Genomic DNA, 18,267 nt, shown 5'->3' on the forward strand with positions numbered 1-18,267 from the left:
AAATATTTAGTATGGGAAGAGAGTGAAATGGAAATCCTAAAAGGAAAATATGGAAAAGGCACGATGAATGGCAGAGAAGTACACTATTATTCCCAATTAGGAAACTCTTGGCAGAAAACTTAAAGGTCCTCTCTGTTAGTCAATGAAATTCACCCTGCATATTTCTTCAGTGTCAGTGTTGAGATTGACAGTGACATGATGCACTCCATAAACATGTTATTTCCATGAGGAGAACTACAAAGATTCTCAGGAATTTTGTAGTCTACTTCTAATCAACATTCTAATGTAGTAAGTAAGTGAATGCTACGTGATAATGACTCCATTTTGTAAGGTATCTGGTTGGGTTTTATGATGTCACAAATTACTCTTTAAAAAATAGCTATAGGAAATAAAATGAACTAACTTGAAATTCTTTGATAAGTTGCTTGAATTTCATATTTTCGTCCTAGTCTTAGAAAATGTGTTGTAGCCTCTCAATTAAAAAAAAAACTGAAGATTTCAGTCTCTGTCATCTGGTACAACTGGGTTTGTGGGTGCTAAATGTCTGCTCTGACTGTAACAGACTATCTATTGGCTACCAACTAGTTAATACATATGGTTTTTGCTGTGTTTATTGTATTTAACCAGATAAATTTGTTTTATCATAAACATGTTGTGCCTGTCAGTATAATGTTGTTGATAAATGAAAAGATACCCATGGAGTTATCAAAAAATGCAGATTATTTTGCTTTGAAGAAAAAAAACTTAGAAATGCATAAAATATGTTCACTTTATGGAATTTCTTAAAATTTTTTTGGTCTTTCATGTTGTTTTAAGGCAAAAGCTTTTTATTTTAGAGATTGCTACTCAATCACTAGGTCACATGCTTTCTCTCCATGGTTTGCTAATTAACAAGGAGATATTACTTTCTTAAAACTTTGATTTGCTGCTATGCGTATAATAACAGAGAATATCTGGTATAAGTCCCATATAAAGAAATCATACAGAACACATTTTATAAAAACTCTTAAGACTGTACATTGGTAAATAAATGAGTAATCTGCTATGTTGCATTTTATAAGACAAGATATATAATTGCTTGTTTGCCAAGTTAAGTATTGAATTTTTTTGACTAAATAAGTGCATTGAAGTTTGTTTAAGTGATTGTTCCACATGTTATTTGCATTTGAACTAATTTTCTCTTTTTCTTTTTTTTCTCTCCCCAGAAAGGACAATATGATGAAGCTAATCTGTTAATTTCTGCTTCTCAATTTTAAACCTTGGTTGTTTAAGACTGAAGCAATCATGGTGAACTTGAGGAATGCGGTGCATTCGTTCCTGTAAGGATGCTATTCTTTTAACAAAGATAACTTTTTTACTTAGAAATTTTTTTTTTACCCAGAGTGTACTCAGAGATGTTGAAAATGCTGCTATATGGCCTTCAGCAATATTTATCTCAGTTTGCATAAGAGACTCACCTCCCAGAAAACTAATGTTATGGGAGTTTCCTATTCAAATATAACGAAAGGGTAAAATACAATGACTTGGACTCATTAGTCACACAAGTAACGTAATGACAATATTTTCAAGTCAAATAATCACAGTGCTCCTGGTTGCTTTATCTACAGATAAAAGCTGGAAGGGAGTTGAACTGTCAACAGAATAAAATACACTCATGAGCCTCTGAACTTGATTTACCTGAGATTTCATAAGATCAGAAGTTAGGGGGTGGCAAGCAGTTGGGAAAGCAGCTAGACAAATGAATGTGATACCTTGAACTAATAACCCTGCAGTTGAAGTCATGAGTGTGCAATTTAAAGGGATTAGGGAAAAAAACAGGCTCAAGTATTAAGGGATTCTAAATTTTAGGTAATCTAAGTGTATCTTGTTTTAAACATTGGCTGCTACTATTTTTAAAAAAGATTTGTTTATTTATTTTTATTGGAAAGTCAGATTACAGAAAGAAGGAGGGACAGAGAGAAAGATCCTTCATGCTGATGAAGTAGCCACAACCAAGCCAAGAGCCAGGAGCTTCTTCCAGGTCTCCCACACGGGTGCAGGGTACCAAAGCTTTGGGCCATCCTCAAGTGCTTTCCCAGGTCACAAGCAGGAAGCTGGATGGGAATCGGAGGAGCCAGGATACAAACTGGCACCCATATGGGATCCCAGGTGCATGGAAACCGAGGACTTTAGCCACTAGCCTACTGTACCAGGCCCTGGCTCACTATTTTTTTTTAAATTTTGCTTCTTCTTATTATCATCATTTTATGATACAATTCCATAGGCCCTGGGATTTCCCTTATCCCCTGCCCAATTCCCTCCCCCTTCACTGAGTTCCCCTATATCATTACTATAGTATAGTTCTTCTTACACAGTCATATGTCCATCATTGCAGGCATGGACAATGGCAGAGAGTTCAGCATCCTATATTTATTCATTTGAGAGGCAAAGAGAGAAAGAGGGAGAGATTGAGAGACAAACAGATGGACAGAAGGGAGCGATTGAGAGACAGACATATGGACAGATTAAGAGAGAGAGAGAGGGAGCTCCCTAGATGCTCAAAATGACTGAAGCTGGGGCAGGAGGTACAGGTCTCTTTGGTAGAAGGTAAGGACTCAATTACTTGAATCAGAAGCTGCTTACTTTCCAGAGTGTACTGAAATTAAGAAGAATCTGGACTAGAATCCAGGCACTTCAGTACGGGATGTAGGTGTCCCAAGGGATGACAACAGCTTTGCTGACTGCCCACCTTGCATATGCATTTTTTTTAATTTTAGTTTTTTATTGGAAAGTCAGATATACAGAGATGAGGAGAGACAGTGAGAAAGATCTTCCGTCCGATGATTCACTCCCCAAGTGACCGCAACGGGCCGGTACTGCGCTGATCCGAAGCCAGGATCCAGGAACCTCTTCCAGGTCTCCCACATGGGTGCAGGGTTCCAAAGGATTGGGCCGTCCTCAACTGCTTTCCCAGGTCACAAGCAGGGAGCTGGATGGGAAGTGGAACGGCCGGGATTAGAACCAGTGCCCATATGGGATCCCGGCGCGTTCAAGGCGAGGACTTTAGCCGCTAGGCCACGCCGCCGGGCCCATATCTGCATTTTTTTTATACAGTAAAATATTGGGATAGTTTCTTTCAAACTTACACTTTGAGAATTGGGCATACAAAAAAATAGATCTGAAATAGATATAGTTGAGAAGCCCTGAATCTCTTTGCTCTTGTATTTTGTCCTCTATGAATCTTGTCCAAACGTTCACCAAGTAAAACCATTCTGGTATAGTGTACTTGCTGAGTAGATTAACATTGGGTCCTCTATCATAGAAATTAGGTATCTCAGCTCAGATTTTTTGTATATGATAATGATTTCCATTGTGCTTTATTCTAAGTGAAGCAGAGCAGACAACAGGGAAAGAAAAGGTGAAGGATAGTAATAAAAAAGGAAAAAGAAGAGTTGGGCATTGAAAAATGAAAAGACCAATAACCTTATTCCATGAGCTGGTGCCATCTCAGTGTCGGTCTGTTGGCCTATATACCAAAATGTAAGCTTGTACAGAAAGGTATCCAATTTCTCAGCTATGAAGTTAAGGAAATAACATGCACTTTTTCCATTCTATTAAGAGAAATATGTGATAATTTGTCTTTCTTTAACAATGTCCATTGTCAGATGTCAGGCAAAACTCAGGAGATTTAAGACATGTTCAGACTTTTAAATAATTTCTTTGTCTCCTAGTACTGGAAAATTAACTATATTTTCATTAAAAGTTTGGTAGCAATGTGTAAATTATTTGCATTGTTCAGAAAGAAATTATGTAAGCTTTAAGAGCAAGACCTAAATTATTTCTCTTTTAATGGGGATTTGTATATTTTACTGAGCACATGAGTATTAAATATTAGGGTTAATTATTGTAAGACAATTCTTCACTATACACCTATATTTAGAAATGTAAAGATGAAATGCAATGAATATTCTAAAACCAATTGTGTAAGTGATGCTCAATATGAATTTTTAAATTAAATTCAATTGAAATCAGGAAACCAAAACAATCTTTCAGAATCTAATCCAGTACCCTTAGTTTATTTCATAATTCACAATAGATCAGATTCTACAAGACACCTCGATAATTCAATATTGTTTCCACAGATTCTATAATAAAAAAGAAAAAATTCCTTTAAAAAATGTGTTTATTTTTCTTGGAAAGGCAGATTTACAGAGAGAAGGACAGACAGATTGTGAGATTTTCCATCCACTGGTTTACTCCCTACATGGCTGTAATAGCTGGAACTGAGCAGATCCAAAGCCAGGTGTCAGGAGCTTCTTCCTGGTCTCCCACATGGGTGCAGGGTCCCAAGGCTTTGGGTCATCCTCCACTGATTTCCCAGGCCACGAGCAGGGAACTGTGTGCAAAGTGGAGCAGCCAGGACATGAATGTCACGTGGGATCCTAGTGTTTGAAGGGGAGGATTAGTCAATTGAACCACTGTGCCAGGCCCAGAAAGATATTTCTGATTAATAAATAGAAACAATACTACTACCTGAATTTTTTTACCACAGTATTATTTAATTCCTAATTAGATAAAGATATTTTCTGTGTGTCTTTGTCTTGTACAATTTTATCCTTCACTCGTCTATCATCTCTAGAGACACACGTAAGGATTTAGGTGTTGTCACAATTTTATTACAACATTTGAAGCTGGATTGCAGATTTCCCCAGCACTTTATTTTCTAGGTTTAAGGATAAACACTTGTGATTCTATACTTGACATCTGAAGGTGCAGTTTCTTATTTCACATGAAATCTTCTGAAACTATTTGCAATGGTTATTAGCTAATTTAAGCCAGAATCTTTTTTTTAAAGACAGTAGGACAACTTTTCCATCAGTCATTCCTGAAAAGATCTTGAATGTAAAATTGCCTTTTGAGCCCAATTTTGTATACATAGGAATTATCTTGGAGTAATATTCATGATTGAAATTATTTTTAAATTTAAAATTAATCGATTGGATTGTAAGACCACAAATATTTTGGTTAAATTTGAAGGCATAAAGAAGGTTAACTTCAACATCTACTGAGGTCCTATTATAACGCAAGTTCTATTTTCATGACATTATGTATCTTATTTAATTTTTTTACCAACCTAGTAATAGATTCTACTTGTATAGATGAGGAAATTGGTGTTACGATAGATAAAGTGATTGGTCAAAAAAGCATACAGGTAATAAACATAGCCCCTTGAACTTATGCCAAATACAACAAGCAAAGTTATACAGTAATCAAAGTTGAAAAGACATGAGTTGCTCTTATTTCTGTTAATTTCTGTTAATGTTACTCACAGACTATGATGTAGGTTTTTGAGTCATATGTTATTTTTTGTGACCAAGGAAAAACATGTATTTCAAAGAATTTATGAATTACTGTTCATTTAATAAGTATTGCTATGCTTGCCTCTGCCCTCCATGTTGCTTAGAATAGCAGGCAGCTTTGACTAATGAGATAGTTATTTCAAATATCTAAAAAATTTGTTTATCCATGATAGAGTAAGTGTATCAAACAGTTTTATGGTTTCTTCATAATCTTCAGATATCGAATCATATGACTGAGATAGAAACTAGGAGAAATACTTTTTAAATATTTAGAAAATTATTAGAATATCTTGGGCCTGGCAGCGTGGCCTAGTGGCTAAAGTCCTTGCCTTGAAAGCCCCGGGATCCCATATGGGCGCCGGTTCTAATCCCGGCAGCTCCACTTCCCATCCAGCTCCCTGCTTGTGGCCTGGGAAAGCAGTCTAGGACGGCCCAAAGATTTGGGACCCTGCACCCGCGTGGGAGACCTGGAAGAGGTTCCTGGTTCCCGGCATCGGATCAGCGCGCACTGGCCCGTTGCGGTCACTTGGGGAGTGAAACATCGGATGGAAGATCTTCCTCTCTGTCTCTCCTCCTCTCTGTATATCCGGCTTTCCAATAATAATAATAATAATAATAATAAAAAGAAAATTATTAGAATATCTTGACTTAGGATTAAATCTTGCCAACTTTTTTCAGCTTAAGTGTCCTAATTTCGGTTAAGAAAATATGATACATGTGTACATGGGCATATGTATGTAATATCATGGATGTGATATGATTATAATAGTTGTTGATGAAGAAACTATTTTGTGTAAGCATTATTCACAGTGTGTAAGCAACATAAAATATACCTGATTGGTTTTTCTTTTCTTCTTATTTTTCAGTGTGCACCTCATTGGCCTATTGGTTTGGCAATGTGATCTTTCTGTAAGCCCAGTAGCTGCTCTAGTAACTGACATTTTCAATACCTCCGATGGTGGACGCTTTAAATTCCCAGACGGGGTACAAAACTGGCCAGCACTATCTATCGTCGTAATAATAATCATGACAATAGGTGGCAATATCCTCGTGATCATGGCAGTAAGCATGGAAAAGAAACTGCACAATGCCACCAATTACTTCTTAATGTCCCTAGCCATTGCTGACATGCTAGTGGGACTGCTTGTCATGCCACTGTCTCTGCTTGCAATCCTTTATGGTGAGTACAACTCTGGTAGACTTCCATTCACACAGCATGTTATAAACTTGGATCATTTAGCATAGTCAACACTCATGAAGCTCATTATTTTACCGATAGCATTTGGGAAAAGAAGAGGAAAGCAGTTTGTGTGTTAGAAGGAACTGAATGCCTGCATCCCATTTGTGAAAGAAACCAATGACAGAGTCAAAAAGCAGAACAGACAGTTTATGATATGCTAAAATGGCAAATAGATGTTCTATTGCTCAGAGTCATTTGTAAATAATAAATGTACAGAATGAGCAGTGACAGAAACATCCCCCTAGCCCTCTGTTCTAGGCAGTACACATACCTACCACTTTTTCTCATCAAAGAAGAATGAACTAGCTTTCCACCCTTAATAAACACATTTCAAGTAATCCTTTTTAATGTTGCCAGACAGAATGTTTGTGGCAAAATCAGAGCTCAGTAGCTATTTTTCTTGATGAATTCCATAATTCATGTTTGCAAAACACAGCTTACAAAACTAGCTAATAATCATGTAAGTGCACACAATCACTCTAAAAACTGAGGCACTGAAACTGATAGTATAGTAGGACACTTCCAAAAGTTTGTGCAGAAGTGGAACTAAAGTATCTGTTTATTTAGGTGTAAAAATTTTGGAAACTCAAGCAGCTTTTTCATAATATTTATTTCTATGATCTATTTGAAGACCCCTTGGTTTTTCTTCAGAGAGGATTTTAATTTTTCTTAATATTTTCCATCATCTCTTTTTTTAGAAAAGATTTTTTTAAACATTTCTTTCTTTTTATTGGAAAACCAGATTTATAGAGAGAAGGAGAGACAGAAAGATCTTCCATCTGTTGGTTCACTTCCCAAGTGGCCACAACAGCCAGAGCTGAGCCAATTCGAAGCCAGGAACTTCTTTCAGTTTTTCCACAGAATGTAGGGTCACATGGCTTTGGGGCATCCTTGACTGCTTTCCCAGGCAACAAGGAGGAAGCTGGATAGGAATTGGAATAGCCAGTATACAAACTAGTGCCCAGGTGCACGCAAGGCAAGGACTTTAGTCACCAGGCTACTGCACTGGATGCAAAAGATTTATTGATTATTTGAAAGAGTTACAGAGAGAGAGAGAGGGAGAGCCAGAGACCTCCTTTCTACTGGTTCATTCCACGGGTAGATGAAATGGCCAGGGCTGTGCCAGGCCAAAACCGTAAGCCAAGAGCTTATTGCAAGTTTCCCATGTGGATGACAAGTGCCCAAGAACCCAGATCATCTTTCTCTGCCCTTCCCAGGCCATAAGCAGGGAGCTAGAACAGAAGTGGAGCAGCTGGGAACCAAGCCGGTGCCCAAATGGGATGCTGATGTTGCGGATATGGCTTTCTTGCTACACCACAATGCCGACTCCCTCTACCATCACTTTATCCTCTTAATTTTAACCAAAGTTTTGTTGCTAGCTAATATTTATGATGAACAATTGAAATCATTACATAATTCCACTGAATATCTCTTCTAGGAAGTTGGAGAAGTCAGAGTTTATTGGTAATGTGTTTTTCTCACAAAATAGACTTCTAGTTCCCTGTTGTATATGAAGCAATTAGAGTAAAAGGAAAAAAAAATTGAAGGGGTATCCAATTTCAAATGCTGAAAGCTACTAAATGCATCGGGAATATAATATTTCAAAAAACTTAATCTGAAATCTGCAAAAGCATAAATTAAATTTTTTAATTGAATAAGTAGATTTACACAGAGACGTAGAGACAAAGATCCAGGATTCCCTGGTTCACTCTCCAAGAGGCCCCAACAGCCAGAACTGAGCTGATCCGAAGCCAGGAGCCAGGAACTTCCTCCGGATCTCCTGTGTGGATGCAGGGTCCCAAGGCTTTGGGCCATCCTCCACTGCTTTTCCAGGGCACAAGTAGGGAGCTGGATGGGAAGTGTGGCCGCCGGGACATGAACTGGCGTTTATATGTGACCCCAGGCGCATGCCAGGTGTGGATTTAGTCACTAGGCTCCCACATGGGAGACCCGGAGGAAAAGCCCAGTTCCTGGCTTCAGACTGTCCCAGCCTCGGCCATTGGGCCATTTGGGGAGTGAACCAATGGATTTAAAATTTCTCTTTCTCTCTGCTTCTCTCTCTGTAATTCTATTTCTAAGTAAAATAAAAATAAATCTTTAAAAAATTATAAGATTATACTTAACCAATTGTTCAGCAAGAAACAGTTAGAAATCCCTCAAAGCAATCTGGGTTAACACAACTGACCTGACTAGAAATAAGGAGGAACAGATAATTTTAGTAGAAAAGCATTGAAAGTTATAGAGGCAACTATTCCATAAAACATCAAACCTAGTAGTTTTCCTGTTTTCTATAAAATATTTAAATTCCAGATAATCATAGCGCTCCACAAATTGTTTCAGAGCAATTTAAGCAAAGGAAAACTCCTTAATTCATTTTTTTATTTTTAAATTAAAAAATTATTTTTGATGATGTTTACATTGTTGAGTTGTTTAGGGTGTCAAACACAAGTGACACCCTACACAGTACTTTAGGCATCAGTGACTAGTTTCAAGGGTAAGCATTTGCAGGAAGCTGGAAAAGACATAAGGCAGGACTTGAATTGGAGCACTCTAGTATGGGTTGCAAGCATACTAAGCAGGGGAATAGCCACCAAGACCTGCTACCAAATGAATGATTTCAAAAGATATTAGTTGTGAAACGAATCTGTTATGCTCTGAACTAGAACAATAGAAAGATGAGTTTAGTAAACTCTCAGGATGCAAAGCTGATCTGCATAATTAAACTGTGTTTCTACATACTTATTGAAAATTGGATGCCAACCTCTAAAAGAAACACATCATTCAGAAAAACCCTTGAGATTCCCAGTTGTTAATTTCCCAAATTGTGTGCGAGAACTGTTTGCGGAAAACTACAGAACACTGATAAAATAAAAGATAAAAATAAATAAGTAAGCCCTACTTAGAGATTCGTTGGATCAGTATTTTTTAAGATATCAAGTCTCCCTCAAATGACTTTAGACTCAACACAATCCAATCCAATTCCCATGGAAGGGTCAGCTCTTTGGAGTAATGGGTTAAACTACTGCCTATGGCACCAGTATCCCATATTGTGGTGTCTCTTTAGTCATGCATGCTCCATTTCTGATCCAGCTCCCTCCTAATCAGCTAGGAAGATGACCTACATGTTTGGTTTCTTGCCATCCACATGGTAAACCTAGTTGGATTTCTGGGCTCTTTACTTCAGCCTTGCCCAGCCCTGGCTAGTGTGGCCATTTAAGGAGTGAACCAGTACTTGGAAAGCCTTTCTTTCTGCCTCTTCCTCTCTCTCTGTCACTCTGCCTTTAAAATAAATAAATAAATAAATAAATAAATAAATAAATAAATAAATAAATATCCCAGAGGCTTTTTTTGTGAAACTTGACAAGCTGATTTTAAAATTTATGTTGAAAAGCAAAGGATCTAGAATAAGAAATGGTTTCGAAAAAGAGCAAAACTGGAGAATTTGTAATAGTTGGGTTGAGGGCTTACTGTCAAGCTATAGTAACTATAGGAAGCAGTATTTTTATTAGGAAGATAAACACATATATGACTATGTTGAAACATGATTCAGAAATTAACAAATATAATCAGTTTAATTTTTTACAATGCTTTGAAGGCATTTAACTAGAGAAAGAATAGTCTTAACAACCACTGCTATACACACTGGATACCCATATGCAAAAAAAGGAACTCAATCTGTATTTTACATTTTGAACAACATTGAAAGAGCTAAATATAATATTTAAAACCATTAGCCTACTAGAGGGAAACACAGGAGAAAATCTTTATGATATATGTAGTCTTAGGTCAGGAGTCCTTATCTACCACATGAAAAATCATGAGTCACAAAATGAATGAATAAGTTGAACATTGAAATTAAAAAAACTTGCTCTTTGAATGAAACCATTGAGTGAATGAAAGATAGGCAACAGGCCAATAGAGAATATTCAATCATATTGATAGAGTTAAGGATCCAAAATAAAGGAAGAACTTGAAAGATAAAAAAAATTCATAAAAATTATCACAATATCTGAACAGGCTCTTCCCCACAGAGCATATATAAATATGAAATAAACATAAAGCATGTAAAAACATCAAAAAGCATGTGTAGTAATTAGCCAGAAGAGCAGCAAATCATATTTCTTTTAGGAAAAAAATATTAAAAAAATCATTGCTAACCTTAAATCTATTTTCACAACAAATTGGATGCAACCTTAAATTACCCTCTTACTATTACATATTACATAATACTTTATTAATACATGTTTCATTTTTGAAGCTATTGTTTATAAGTGAAACTAAATTATAAATATGTGGCCATGGAACTTCCATATAGCTAACAGACTACAAGCTTGAAGTTGGGTAAGCATGAAGACTTTTTAAAACTCACTAGTTTAGGAGGCCACATGACATCAGTTTTCTTCGTGTCAGCTTGATATGTTTTTCCGAGTTCATACAGCTATGTACAATGCATCCACTTCAAGAAATGACAGACTTATATGAAACCTTGAGCAACAGCGCAATGTGAGTTATTGTGCAGCATCAGTGCATTTTAAGTTACGATAAAAAAGAAAGATGATAAACAATTTTGCCATCACCTAAATCCTCCTTGAAAATGCCTCGTCTATAATATTTACCATGTAATTGTTCAAGCCAATACTTTCATATCATTCTTTTCCCATTCTGTTGTCCTCTCATTGAATGTGTATTTGAAGTGCCGTGTTCACCCTGTTCTTGTTTTCCAGTATTTTAAAGACATTAGAATATATACCCAAATTCTGTGTAGATAAATCAATTACCTCTTCTTAGCCATTGCTTTGATGGTCCATTATCTTCAGGATTATATTGGGTAAAGTCATGTTTTGCTTGATGCATTAGCAGGAAGTTGGATTGGTAGTGAAGCAGTGAGGAGTCCAGCCAGTCTCCATGTGAGATTTTGGCATCACCGACAGCAGCTGAACCAGCACTGCTGCAACACTGGCCCCAAATCCAAAGCCCTGGTTCTGAAAATATTGCTTCATGTCACATCACTTACAAGACTCCTTTAAAAAAGGAGCCCCTAAGTTAGTCACTTCCCCTCCTGTAAAATTTTATATATATACATATATATAGTTATATATATAGAACTTTCCCTTGAAATGTACTTATTTCATTAAACTGAAATACGTGCTCCTAGAGTATCTTCCTTCAATTTAAAATTTTCATTTATTTTGAAGAGTTTTTTGAACTCTCTTTTGTTAGGGATTCGTGTCTTTTAGTATAAACTCAAACCTAGGCTCCAAAGGTATATTTATGAAAGAGAGCTTATGACTAGATTTAGAAACTACAGATCTCCCATCATGCTTTCTATTGTCTACGAAAGGCATCATTTTCAGGGATTCATCAAAAGTTGTTCAGTGCAATCCAAAGTTCTCCTAGTTGTCCTGGAGACATATTTATTTCATTAAAATAGATAGCTTCACTAACTGTTTTAACTGGTCGACAGGTGGCAGACTACAGTCTTCTAACCTCTAAAGTTTGTGTGACTAGAATTCATTCTCAAAGTGAAGCAATTTTCCTATTTATATGAAAATGGTGCCCATATTCCTGCTTAAATCTTATTTTAAACCCTAGTATATGAACACTTATGTTTCACCTAAAGCAGGAACTTAAAATTTGGCTGACTTGTCTGCAGGTGAATTCTGTTTTGCTCTAGCCAACGATTTGTAAACTTTGTGATTTGAATATTTTTTAATAGTGAGTTCCAGCTCTGGTATGTTTTCTATCACTCCCCACTTTCTACATCTGTCTGTGTTATTGATACAACCTATTTGATGCTTAAAAGCATTTAAGATTGTGACAGGCATCAAAGCTGTGAGTACCAAAGAAACAACCTTGATAGTAATACCAGGGATTCCCTGGCTTTTTAAAACAATTATTATTATTATTATTTTCCATGATACAGATTTGCAACTACAGGGAATCCTCCTTTGCTTCCCCTTTCTCCATCCTCATTTTCCCCTCCCATCATTTCCCCTCATATTATTATAGTGGTATATCCTTTAGTAACACAAGTTTAAAATTCTGCTGTTTAAGTGCATCATGGTAGGTATAGACAAAGGTAGAAAAAGCTAGCTTAATATTTTCTATATTTAACTGTTTCACTGGGAGTCCTGTGGTTTGGGAGTAGAGAGGCATACTACAACTTACCTTCACTTCCTGGTATGCTTCCCTAGTTTTTCATTCTCATGTGCACAAAGATCCTTCAGCCCTTTGAAAAAATACTTCCGTTTCCCTAAGATTTTCTAGATGTTCCTGGAGTCATCTCATGTGATTGTGAATGAGTCAGTTTGCATCATGCACTGCTGCAACTCTTCTGAGCTGTCATGGAACATGTGTGTATCCACCATCACCTACCATCATTCATGATATCTGCTTGTCATACATCATCTGCTACTGGATATGTGACATACCTTGTTGGACATTCATCTGCCACTGGGCATCCATCATCCGCTAATGGGTACCCATCATCATTTGCTGGGCATCTGTTGAGTACCGCCATGTCTGTTGGACATCCACAATCTCCCACCAGGCATTGTGGTCTCTGCTGATGCTCTGGCATTTCACCACCTGTGCCATCCAAGAGAATGCTGCTTACCTGTTCAGGGGCTTTCACCAAGTGATGCCAATACCTACAAACTCTCATCCCCAAGCATTGTGCTGCGTTTGCTTCAGCTGTCATTGTACTTGCCTATGTTCTTTGTGCATATTAAAAAAATGTGTCCCTCTACAACTGGGACACAGGTTGTTACTTGAACATTGAAAAAACAATGTTTGTCTATGTTCTCTGTGTATGATGTGTCTGTAAAACAACTTGATTTTATTTTTCATTTTGACTTATCATTGTATTCCCAAGGCTTTCACATTCCATGTGGATGATTTCTAATGCGAATATATTCATCTTCAACCATCATGAGACAAATTTCTCTGCAACATAACACAAATGAGCAAGAGAAAATAAGCAAGTTTATTAATGCTTGCATTGTATATCATGTGAGAGAACAATTCAAGGCAGTGGCTTAGGATTTCAGCTTAGGTAATAATTAAAAAAAGATTTATTTTTATTTAAAATGAAGTGTTTACAGAGAGAAGGAGAGACCTTCCATTCACTGGTTTACTCCCAAATGGCTGCAGTGGCCATACCTGAGCCAATCTGAAGCCAGAACCAGGAGCTTCTTTCAGGTCTCCCACATGGGTGCAGTGGCTCAAGAACTTAGCGCCCTCTAGTGCTTTCCTGGGAAAGTTACAGGACAAAGAAAAATTAGTCTGATTTCAGAGGTGAAACCATGTAGAAAGGTAGTTTATTAGAACAGTGTTTGCTCAAGCAGAATTGCTGAACTGGTAAGGAATAAGTACCTTAAGAAATAATTTACATCTGACCATTAGGCAGGAAAATGGGGGAGGAGCAGAGAAAGGTCTTTTGTGTTTGTGAATGTTCAGCTTTTAGACAAGCAGAGAGAAAACAGAGTTCTGCTTGTATTTAATTGCTTTAAACTCCTGGATTTTTTTGTTTGTGGGAAAAATATTTGGGGATCTTGTGAGTTTTGTGTGCTTGTACAAACCTAGCATTTACTCCTATATATGGGCTATTTTTAATAATAAAACTTTCTTCCTCATTGAAAATCAATTCATGAGTTTAAATACATGGGATTTCCCAACCCCGTATGTCTAGATTTTTGATTTCCTGATTGAAATGTTTTGTCCCATATCCCCTATCCCACTAGAAATATACACTTCATCATTTCACTACAGGCTGTTTACCCTAAGGGAAAAAATATTTATCAGGTAAGTTTCAATTCCAAGAATTAAAGGAAAAAAACAACACTCAATATATTTATAGAATACAGTCCAAAATTCATAGTTTTTGTTCTTCTAGAGTCTGGTATGTCATTCTTTATCCCATTGGATATGCAACTTTTACATATTGTTTACTGATTTAATTCTCCAATAACTAACTGCAAAGAATAATTGAATAATGCAATTTTAGTAAATGTGACAAATTTGATAAAAACTAAGATCATTTCATTGAAGCTATGTAGGTAGCAAGGTCAAAACTAAAAAAAAATATAGCAGTTAATAGTTAACTAAGTGCTTGCTTAAGGCCAGGTACTGTTCTAAGTGCTACATGTGTATTGTTGCCATGTAAGAGGTAGAGAAAGTAAAGCATCAATCGGTCAAGTGCTAACCGTGTTCTGTTGCCAACTTAAGGAAACTCCACCAACATTTTCTTCCTTAGAGGAATATGTTCCTCTCTCTTTTCAAATAACAATAGGGCTCCTCTGGCATGTCCAGTTCTGAAAACCCAGAGATCCTCCTCTGTTTGTGTGTGTTTCTGTTAAGTTCTGATAGTGAAGTCCCATTCTTGATTTTGAGCATTGAATCCTTCACAGACGCTTTTAATGGTTTTAACAGCAAATATTGATATTCTGATTCCCAGAGAAATTCTCAGCCCTTATATCCTGGACTCTTTCCCAAGGTCTTCAGGTCCATCCCAAGAGCGCTTTAACCCATCTGAAAGATGATGGTAAAGAGAGGCAAATTTGTGGAAAGAGGTCTGATCATCTTTAAACTGAGAAGAACAAGGGTGGATTTTTATAAACAAACCATGTCCACTTAATTCTTGCAAGTTTAGGACTTTTCAGGAAGTCCAAGATCATGAAGCACTAATATACTTGACCTCTGGCTTCTACATAGACAGACATCTTTTTAGTAGTGTCTTCACACGGCAGAAAACAAAAAAGATATTTCTACAGTATCTATTTCCTTTTGTATTGGTAAACAGATACATTAAAAATGTACATTAAAGGGCCCGGCGGCGTGGCCTAGCGGCTAAAGTCCTCGCCTTGAACGCACTGGGATCCCATATGGGCACTGGTTCTAATCCCGCCAGCTCCACTTCCCATCCAGCTCCCTGCTTGTGGCCTGGGAAAGCAGTTGAGGACGGCCCAAAGCTTTGGGACCCTGCACCCGCGTGGGAGACCCAGAAGAGGTTTCTGATTCCCGGCTTCGGATTGGCGCGCACCGGCTGTTGCGGCTCACTTGGGGAGTGAATCATCGGACGGAAGATCTTCCTCTCTGTCTCTCCTCTCTGTATATCTGGCTTTGTAATAAAATAAATAAATCTTTTTTTAAAATGTACATTAAAAATAGATTTATTCTTTTTTAATTTGAAAGCCAACATTATGGAGGGGTGAAGGGTGGGTAGGGAAGAGACAGAGATCTTCACTCCCCAAAAGACTGCAACAGCTAGAGTTGGGTTTGTCCAAAATCAGAAGTCAGGAGCTTGTTCTGGCCTTCCACGTGGGTTACAGGGGCCCAAACACTTGGGCCATCTTTTGCTTTTTTTCCCAGGCCATAGGTAGGGAGCAGGATGGGAAGTGGGGTAACCAGTTCACAAACTGCTGCCCATAATGGAATGCTGGTGCTGCAAGTTGGAGGATTAGTCTGACGCCACCACGTAGGCGCCCAAATTACATATGTTTATGAGGTACTATGTGATGCGATGGTAAACACGTAAGTTCTGTAAATATTCACATAAAGGCAAGCATATCTGTTGCCCCGAATATTTATTCGTTGTGATAAAAAATTACTGAAACTAGTTTCTTCTAGAAAGAGAGGTGAGGGCGGATGAAGGAAAGTAGGGAGTTCTTTCTTTGTAATTTTCTGTTCTGTTTTTAGTAGAAACAGGGGAGGCAGATTCTTCATTGCATTTTGGCTGTCTTCGGCTTAAAAAAAAATATTAATGACAAAGATGCAGTATTTGAGTTAACAAATTCTGCTTTCAGTCATAGTTTAAAAACAACAGATTTACCTGAAGTCTGTAATTCTAACTCAACTAATATTCTCTTCACATGGAGTTCGAAGGCCCAGGTTTAAATGCCTCTGCTATCATGTGAATAGAAAATGGAATTAAGGGAGAGAGGACATTAAATACCTTCAAGTAGTTGAAAGATTCGTATGTTCATATGTCTCAACAGACCAGAGCAAGGCAAATAACGAAAGGTACCTAAAGAAGTACTTTAAAGTTTAAGAAAATGATGTGTTCCATCTTTAAAAGGGAGGCACTCTTCCATTGTATAATTGCTCTACCCCAGGTGATACAGGAACTTCCGCCTTGGGTGGGAGGTTAAATTAGACACTTCTTAGATTTTCTTCTATGTTCTAAGATTTTGTAAACTGGTTACCTACTTATAGCATTTTAGACTAGTTAACATAGAATCTGAAATCTTTATGCTGAGAAAAAATATATAGTGGTTTTGGGCCCGGCGGCGTGGTCTAGCGGCTAAAGTCCTCGCCTTGAAAGCCCCGGGATCCCATATGGGCGCCGGTTCTAGTCCCGGCAGCTCCACTTCCCATCCAGCTCCCTGCTTGTGGCCTGGGAAAGCAGTCGAGGACGGCCCAATGCATTGGGACACTGCACCCGCGTGGGAGACCCGGAAGAGGTTCCAGGTTCCCGGCTTCGGATCGGCGCGCATCGGCCCGTTGCGGCTCACTTGGGGAGTGAAACATCGGACGGAAGATCTTCCTCTCTGTCTCTCGTCTGTATATATCTGGCTGTAATAAAAAATGAATAAATCTTAAAAAAAATATATATATATAGTGGTTTTGCAAACAATAGGAAGATGAAATGGACAACTGTTTCAGACAACACTGCTTCATTTTGAGTCTTCATGTGCTTATAATCTGTATAATCAGCTATGACTACCTAAAAATACTCTATTTATTAATAATGTTATTAAGAACCCAGAAAACATTTATTTCTTTCTGCCATATAAGTGCACGTAGAAAACAAATGATTTAGAATGGATGGATTTCCTGCCTGTATCTCTCACTCTTAAGAATTATGAGATTAAAAAAACTATATAACCTAGTTAGCCTTTATCTCCAGGGACAATACTGAAGCCTTGAAAGCTGTGTCATTTTCATGCTAAACAGAACTTCCTACAAGTGTGAAACCTAATCGCTCATGTTTAGCTGCAGATCACATCCTAACAATGTGCTTGAAGTATGTAGGATCAGGAGCCTTGGACTAACCACTGAGCTGTTCTTTCTTTTAATATTTAGTCACATTGGCGTTTTCTTGAGTTTCGTTGAGTTTTTTTTTTTTTTTTTTTTTTTTTTAGATTTGTTATGTGTTCCAACTAAACCATATCAAGAATTCTGAAACCTTTGTGGTGGAATTTTTCTGCAATTAGAATATATAGCGAAGGCAAACAAGTCACACTCAATGTTATTAAAGTTCCCAAAAACATTTGATGAAATTTTCCATGACTTGCTAGCATTATTTCTTTTAAAATAATCAAGACAAGCAAGATTCAATGATTTTCTTTTTTTTTTTTTAAAGATTTATTCATTTTATTACAGCCAGATATACAGAGAGGAGGAGAGACAGAGAGGAAGATCTTCCGTCCGATGATTCACTCCCCAAGTGAGCCGCAACGGGCCGGTGCGCGCCGATCCGATGCCGGGAACCAGGAACCTCTTCCAGGTCTCCCACGTGGGTGCAGGGTCCCAATGCATTGGGCCGTCCTCGACTGCTTTCCCAGGCCACAAGCAGGGAGCTGGATGGGAAGTGGAGCTGCCGGGATTAGAACCGGCGCCCATATGGGATCCCGGGGCTTTCAAGGCGAGGACTTCAGCCGCTAGACCACGCCGCCGGGCCCGATTCAA

General features: G+C 37.8%; 1 protein-coding gene across 1 annotated transcript in view; it reads left to right on the forward strand.

Annotated features, from left to right (window-relative positions):
• Nucleotides 1-18,267, forward strand: part of HTR2C (5-hydroxytryptamine receptor 2C) — a 214,302-nt gene that overhangs the window by 124,208 nt on the left and 71,827 nt on the right. Inside the window, exons 3-4 of the mRNA XM_004590205.2 lie at nucleotides 1,206-1,319; nucleotides 6,206-6,519. Coding sequence (XP_004590262.2) covers nucleotides 1,285-1,319; nucleotides 6,206-6,519 — 349 coding nt within the window. The 5' untranslated portion in view covers nucleotides 1,206-1,284. The remainder of the gene's footprint in view (nucleotides 1-1,205; nucleotides 1,320-6,205; nucleotides 6,520-18,267) is intronic.

This window comes from Ochotona princeps, chromosome X, assembly GCF_030435755.1.
Source record: "Ochotona princeps isolate mOchPri1 chromosome X, mOchPri1.hap1, whole genome shotgun sequence".
NCBI classification, from domain to species: Eukaryota; Metazoa; Chordata; class Mammalia; order Lagomorpha; family Ochotonidae; genus Ochotona; species Ochotona princeps.